The sequence below is a fragment of the Centruroides sculpturatus genome, unplaced genomic scaffold (genome assembly GCF_000671375.1).
Source record: "Centruroides sculpturatus isolate CEXI.00-Female unplaced genomic scaffold, Cexi_2.0 scaffold33, whole genome shotgun sequence".
NCBI lineage: Eukaryota > Metazoa > Arthropoda > Arachnida > Scorpiones > Buthidae > Centruroides > Centruroides sculpturatus.
In genome coordinates, this window is record NW_019384325.1 from 1,326,711 (window position 1) to 1,335,109 (window position 8,399).

An 8,399-nucleotide genomic window follows, 5' to 3' on the forward strand; every position below is an offset into this window, starting at 1 on the left:
AATTAATGTAAAAAAGTTCTATTTCTTTAAAATTTTCGTTTTGATAAGAGTTTGACAAGATTATATTCTACAATTTACAAGGCCTACTCATAGAAGCGCTACAGTAAGACGATAATGGCGTCTGACCCCCGAAATTGCGTGACAAATAAGGTTTTATAGCGTTATATTAAGTCTATATTCTATCCTTAAACGATGAAAATACAGATAAACAAGTTTTTGAGTTATTTCAGGCCACGTTTTGTGCCTATTTTAGGCCATTTAGATGATGAGAAAAGTCAGTCGTTAAGTAGAAATCGAGTTAAAGAGAATTTATTTATTAATTTCTCCTTCTTAGATTTATATAAAATTTAACTATTTGACTAGCAAAACTAGAATTGAAATCGAATATATTAATTTAAATGGGATTTTCAGAAATAAATTAATGGTGAAAGCTCTCTTCTTAATTTAATTATCAATCAAGAAAATTCGAAATAATTAGTTTGATTTACAACATTTAATAAAAGCTACTTTAATGAATTTATTGTGTACCTTTAGGAAATGTTTACAATGTTTCAACGACGAAAATACTTAGAAAGAAAAATGGGGAAGATCAAACAAAATATGCCAAAGTTATATTAACTTTTGCGCTATATAACGTTAAAAATTCCATCGTTTTCGAGCCTTTTTAAGGCCTATATATAAGGCCTAAAGGTTACTTCTAAGTATATAAATTTAGGCCTTAGAAATTATATATTTTTCCCAAAAATTCTCATAAAAATCGAACGTTTTGTCGTTAACAATGGGACAAAACTTGGATTATATTTCCCCTGCGGAATTTAAACGTTTTAACTGATTTTAGACAATAACTACTTTGTTCCATAATGTGTTTTTACTTTAACGGGTTTAAATTAGTTTAACACATTATCTTTAATTAGTTTAAGAGGTTCTAATCAATTAGTATTGTTAGAAACTGCAGGATACCTTTAAGCATATAATAGAAACAGGAGTGTTCTAGAATTCTTGGAAGTTTTCTCTACTCCTGTGTGTTTTGCGGCTTTATAAACTTACACGGTTCATTTGTATCATCTGCGATAGTTTAATACGTGCTTTATTATCTCTTAAGTAGGCCTAGATGATAAATAACCACAGATGTTGTTAAACTTTCGAACGTTATGGCTTTATTCTGAAGCTAAAAACCATGAATCACCCAACTGCATGAGGTTAGAATGAGGGAGAAAGAAGCAAAATCGATTGTCTGACTTTAAATGAAACACGTTTTATGTCCCTACTCAACAAGTGATTTCCTAGTTGTGTTTTAATCGTTTCTCATGTAGAAACAAAGCTTTAAATTCTAAAAAAAACTGTGCCTTTAAAGTTTAAAATAAAAAAAGAATGGGTAGAACGTGTTTGAGAAGTTAAATTGCCCTTTGTACAGTTTGGCCCGTTCGATGGAGTATACAAAAATGGAGATGGAAGTTAAGTTAATCCTCGTTATGTATCGTTAATGTTGAGGTGTAGAAGTGTTAAAAAATCGATAAAAATTTCTATTGCCTTACCTATTTTTAGCAGCAGCCGCTCTGTCCCGTTGCCTTCTATTCTTAAACCAGTTACCGACTTGAGTTGGTGTAAGTCCAGTGGCCTGAGCTAGTTCTCTTTTTTTAGTCGGGTTTGGATAAGGGTCCTGAAGATACCATTCGCGTAGCAAACTCCTCGTTCTCTCCTTAAAACAATGAGTCTTCTGTTCTCCGTCCCAAATGGTTCTGGGTAGTGGATATTTCTTCCGTACCCTATACTTGTCGACCGGTCCCAGGGGCCTCCCTCTAAGTTTTTCGGCCTCTTGATAGTGGGCCTCTAGCCACATGGCCTGTAGCTTGGCATGCGAGGCCTTGGTGAATCGGTGGTTTTCCAAAATGTGATAAAGTTCTCGAAAATTTCCGGTGTGGAATGCCACCAACGCTCTGGCACGCAGTACGCTTTCGTTCTTGTTAAGTTCTGCACAGTTCGGATGTGCCACCGGTAGAGACCATAGGAATCTACCCAACCTCTCGATGTCACCACTTTCCTCTAAAGTCTCACAAACGGCGGCCACTTGGTTAACGGTAAAATTCAGGGTGGGCAAGACGAACATGGGATTGTAAGTGGGAATGCTTACGGTAGCGGGACCGAGTCCCAATGCCATGGTCCCCACACACAATGGGTATCTTTGGTCACAGACAATCAGGCGAAGACGTGTAGGTAGCCAGCTCTGCTTCTGATACTGCACTAGCTAGTCCAGATCTCTCATGCTCTGTGGTAAGTGAGGCGATTCCTGATCTGCTTTTACGAGCGCGCCATAAACTCTACAACACCATTAGCGCTTAAACACTTTGGGCGGAGCACAGTCAGTCACCAGTGTATACGGATAGGGTGTCACTGTGTATCATCAGTCCCACACGTCACACCCGCCACTCCTTGTAACCCGAGCTGATTTGCTGCGGTGTACGTCTCCTTCGATTGGACGGGATGACTGTATGTTGCCATGGAGACCACGCCAATCAACGTCACGTGTACCGGAGATGCATAATGGAGAAGTGCAGTGTACACGAACCATTGGCGTATAGATGGCGAGCTCGCTACACTCACCGCTTTCTACACTAGCGGCACAGAATGACGAGAAGGTTAGTTAGATAATAGTGGAGCGCGTCACGTGCACTCTGACGTCACCGCCTTCACCTGTACGGGCTGCGACGTCGGGCCAGCTGCCAGCGGTCCAGTCCCTTTGGGAAGTGCTATGCTGGCTTTCTCTAGAGGCCTAAGTGATACATACGAAGCGTAACTCCGGCCTCTTATTTACATTTCTGTCCCGGATATGTTTAACTAGGCTCGTTTCTAGTTAGCATTCGACTCCCAACACGTCACTGCTTATTTTAATAAGAGTTTCGACCATCGCTTTTCTTAAATACATTCGCGCCAACTTCGGCGTAACAGCAAAGATCAATTGCTTAACTTACATAAATATAGTGTACACGTTAAAAACTATACTAACCCACCCCTAACTTTTTACAGGATTGATCAACATTACATTTAAAAACTGCGTTATATCCATAAATACGTTCTCTACTAAGCATATAACATTCATTTATATACGATTTAACGTATAAATTAATATAATATCTACGTAGAAAAACCTCCTCCATCACCTTATAAATACAATAAGGCGAAAACGTGTCGCCATCTATCTGCGGTTATATCAGGAACATTTATTATTTATCCATCAATTCTCATCACCTCTATACAAAGAATCGCGGCTGATTTTAATAAAATTATTACGAATTTATTTAATTTTTTTTTACGACGTAGAATTCATCAAAAATTCCACCCTCAACTGCCATATTTAACCCATTCAATAGATTAATAAACCAGTTTAATATTCAATTTAGCAATACTTAAATTAAACGGTATCTAAAAAAGATTCGTAGTTATTATAAAAATAAAGATTTTTTCATTAAAAGAAAAATTACTCCTAACCAATAATAGAAAACCTCTTAAATTTGCAGAGAAAATAATGAAATTGTTTTTTTTTTTGTTAAAAAATAGAGAGAGAAAATTTAAATAAATTCCCTTCGAATGTCGCCATTTTAAATATATATCAGCATCCAAATAATATATAAAATTGATAATATTTTTAATAAAAAATAATATTACTTAAATGAGAAATTATTTACTTTCTTTATTAATGAAGTAGTAAAATTTCAACGTAACGTAAAAATCTTCATTGATAAAGAACGTGAAATAGAAATAAATAAATAAAAAGTATACACGTGTTGCTTATTGTTACACGTGATAAGTGAAATGGATTAATTTCACGCGTTATTTAATGAAAACTCACTTGGTGGCGCGCGCGCGTTTAAATCACGTGGAATTTTGATTGTTGAAATTGAAAACGAGCACGTGCTATTATAAACTACATTATTACGTAATAATACCAAAACTATTTTTGATATTATTACGTAATAATACCAAAAAAATGATTGATAATTAAATTTTTATTGTTTTAAATAATAAAAAATTGTTATTTTTTTTTCAATTATTTTGTTGAAATAACATTTTTAATAAGCTGTAAACAAATATTACACGTGTTGTGATTGGTCAACAGAAAATTTTCGGTGATTTTTATCGATTCTTCTGGAATTTTTTTTTTTTTTTGTTCAATTGAAATAACAAAATGATTTTTCAATTTTGTAAATGATTGGATGAATTTAAAAGGCAATAATATACGATTTCTTCTACATATTTAAATTAATATTTCCATAGTACAATGAAAAACTTATTAACTATATCAAATTTTATACTAATTACTGTATGATTTTATAGATAATTTGTTAATATTTATTAAATGCGGATTATTATCTTTATTAACATGAAATTTCTTTATAATCTGCTTCATATTTAAATACTAAGTTGAAAAAATGGTTATAATAAGTGTGTAATTATGAAAATACATTAATAATTATAGAAAACCGATTGTTAAAGAGAATAACTGAGATGTCATTTTTCCAGATCTTTCCAATCAATAAATGAATCCTCTAGAGGTTTGTTAAGGATGAATTCGAAGAGTATTTAAGAATGAAAGGTAATATATGAATATATATATAGGGATATTTCAATAAAATGTAAATAAAGATTTAACATAAAGAAATTTGGTTGAATATTTTAAATGATTTCGCACATATTAATTGGTACTGTATATTCCTACGAATTCAAAAGTAGTAAGTCATCGTTACCTTAAAAGGTTTGCACTCGTACCTATTTTCTGAAAAACAATTTTTCATATGAAATTTTTCTGTGTTATTTCCCATATTCACGTATGTAGATAAATCACTGTGTACCAAGAGAATTAAGTGGAAAAATTCGTGTTCACTCTCGTAAACTAATTATTAAATAAAAATATAATTTATTTAGAAAATTTATAACAAATCTATACTAAAATTTAAGCTTTAAATTGACTTACAATACGTTAACTTCTCGAAGGAAGTAGTTAGATTATTCATTATTCTGAATAAAATTACTTATTATTTTCATCAATGTTAATATATCAAACGATGTAAAATAAAATTCTAAAAATAAGATTATTATTATACATTTTTTTTTCTTCTTCTATTCTTAATCTTAATGTACGGTTATTTGAACAATAGCGCACACTAAAAAAAAATATATATTATGTGCAATATTTAATAACATATGCTAAGTTTCTCATCAAATAAAAAATTTTGTAAGATTCTTAGACATAATTAGACCTAAAATTTAGAAGAAAATGACAATAAAGATTTAATATTAACAATTTATTTAACAATATTTCATGTAGGAAAGACACAGTTTAGTCTCCTTTCTCACTCCTCTATGACTTTATTTTATTGATTCCTTTTGAAATCTTAGCATCTCCTAAATCAATATCCCTTATTCTTTTGAAAATAAACGTTTCTGATCTAAACCTTATCAGATATTTGAAGCTATACCTTCAATTTGTCATTTCGTAACGTAAATTGAATGAAGGTTATATATAAAATAAAGGAGAAAATAATAATAAAAAAAAGTCCCTCTATTTTTTTACCCATTAATTCTATTTTTTTTTTTTCGGGTTTAACTAGTTAAAAATTTAAAAATCTTTAAAAAAAAATTTCTTAAAAGCCTTTGAATCGTGCCTTTTATTAGCCTTTTGTAAGGCAGTCACGCGAGCTGTGATAAATGACGTCTCGCTTTAATAATGAAGAAGACTCGACCCTTCAACTTGGTGAAAATACATGAAAAATTTATTAATTAGTTTAATAAATAAATAAACGTTTCAATTTTCTCTTTATTTTTAATCATGTTCTTCTATATTTAATTTAATTTAACTTCATTTAATTCCGTGCTATTGATGATAAAGTGTTTTAGGTAAATATAGGCATAATTAATTGATAAAACATTCGCATCAATCCTATAATATCACTCTGTTAGGTACAACGATCGATAATTTTACTCTGACTTCTATATTTGTTACTGCTGTAGCATCTTTCAAACACTCGATTAAGTAAAATATATTCCTGTTTTCACCTCTAATTCTCCCCCCAAAACTGTTCATTGAGCCTTCCTAAAAAAGGCTAATTTGTAAAATTAAGGTGTGGAATGCATTTTTAAATGGTTTCCCGTCCAAGATTTCAATATTTCGAGCCTGAATTTGAGTAAATTAAGTTAAACAGGCAGAAACCTTCGTGTTTAACATGATACAGGATGTTAAACACGAACGTTCCTGGCTTTAGATAAGTGTTATAAATTCTATAAGAGATGTAAATTTATTAACGAATCGGGCCTTTAAATATTACTTTATATAGAGGTTTCCCACTATATAAAGTAGACTTTAAATGTATTTAATTTAGAGAAAAAAACCACTCACGAACACAGTTAAGTGAAGATGAGATAACTGGCTAATTGCATATAGATTAATCCATATAATTCCGGGATGCTTAAGATGATGGATTGAAGAATTCAATTAGTAGTTTCAATGGATCTATTCTAAAAAACACTAGCTAAAAAAAGTTTAGTTAATTTAAAACATCATCAAGGAACGTTATCTTGTTTCAGTTACTTATCTGGCAGTTGAGAGAAATTCATCAATGCATCTTTTAAGCGAGAAGGAAACCGTTAGTCATCCCTTCTCCAAGCTCCAGACGTCAAGCAGTGTAAAGTAAAGGCGCCAACCCCTAGCAGAAAGACTTATACATTGTTCTCTAAATGCTAAAAGTGTTCGTAATGACAGCTGCACAATAACATACAAATAACCAAGAGTGATTAATATCTTTTCTTAGATACTTTCTGCCATATTGGAAAGATCTTATCCATCGAGTTTCCTCTTTTACAGGAAATTCAATTGTAAGATAAATTTTAGAAGTACTAATTATTGTTTTCTTAGAAAATCGTATTGTTTTTTCGGAAATTATATGCTTGAAAGTCGGATAGATTCGGCTCCTAGTGGAAATCTGCCACGTTGTTTACATCATCTCCTAGTGTAGATTAGTATATATATTTTTTATTGTTACAGTAGCAAACAATAACGAGTCCATCAGAGATACAATGCTAGAAAGTAACAAAAAGTGGGACCATTACGAGCAGGTATTAAACACTAGCCAGGGATTAGTAAACCGGGGAAGGTGTTAGTTCCATCCAGATCCGCTATACATGCGTTACATTGGGGAGGTCAATAGGCATTGTGACCCCAGAACCAATGTTTGTTTCTTTTCACACTGGTGGGTGCCAGAGCGTGAAATACGTACAAGTTTAGACGCTAATGGAGTGGTCCTGTACTACTCGGGTATTGTTCGTGTAGGGGACATAAGCGGAGGAACGATTGAATAGAAAGCTAGGGCTAACAAAGGCACTCCATTGTAGATCTTCAAATGTGAGATGTGGGTTCCGATTTCAGCAGTGACTGTCAATAGAAGTGCCCACTAGATACGGCATCTTCGAATAGAAGGTATCATGTAATTACTGCGGAGTGTGAGACATATCGCCTTGTATCTGCTGTAATTGTTAGGGACATTGAGCCCTACGCTGCTTTTCATGTTTTTTCGACGTTTAGGAAAGATTTTGTGAAGTTTGTGATGTGATCTCTTCCTTTATTCCTTTACTTTTTACTGTGTCGTGCCTGCAGCCATTGAATTTTAAATCACTTCTCTCTATTCTCGTATTTTGTTGCTCGAAACTTTTTTAATCGCGACAATCTCTTCGCTGTAAAAATAGATTTTCCTCTGTCGAATTTACTCATTTAAATATTTTAAGTCTTCCAATACGTCAAAACTGTTAGAGTGTACAGAAGTGTATACACACAGTCGACATTCAACTGTGTACACTCGCGACTAAATTATTTTCGTAAATAGGCCTATTATTTGTGAAAAAAATGAACACAAATACTAAAATTGATTCGTATAATCCACCACATAGCACATAAAAACATGAAGATTGAGAAATGTATTTGTGTTATAAATATCACAACTAATATACTCGTAAGGTAAACATACGTACTTCACGTGTTTACTATTGTATGGGGTGGTATTAACGTACACATGAATTTGAGTAGGTTTTAGAGCAGCGTGTTATTGTCTACGTCATAAGAACTGAAGTATTTAACACATAGCCACGAATAAATTTAAACAATCAGCATAATGAAGAAGTAAGCGCCTTATAAATGAATTTGGAAGCATTTCGAGTAGCATAAGGATGGACGGAGGGAAAGCCGAACGTATAGTTTGTTTAAAGTCGAGCGATAGAAGGGCTTGGACTGGAGAATCGAGCGACCTTCCGGGGGTGGAAGAGGAGGCATTTTTACTCGAGATAAGTCTACTTAATCTAAAAATCGATGCGGCATATAGCCATAGCCTGCAGTGTAAAACGCTTTATAGCCGAAC

The 8,399-nt window shown here is 33.0% G+C and overlaps 1 protein-coding gene across 1 annotated transcript in view; it reads right to left on the reverse strand.

Moving 5' to 3' along the window:
- LOC111627308 (homeobox protein SIX6-like) overlaps positions 1-2,587 on the reverse strand; it is a 37,370-nt gene extending 34,783 nt beyond the window's left edge. Inside the window, exon 1 of the mRNA XM_023370870.1 lies at positions 1,536-2,587. Within this exon, the coding sequence (XP_023226638.1) occupies positions 1,536-2,158 (623 nt within the window). The 5' untranslated portion in view covers positions 2,159-2,587. The remainder of the gene's footprint in view (positions 1-1,535) is intronic.
- Between the last annotated feature and the right edge of the window lie 5,812 nt (positions 2,588-8,399).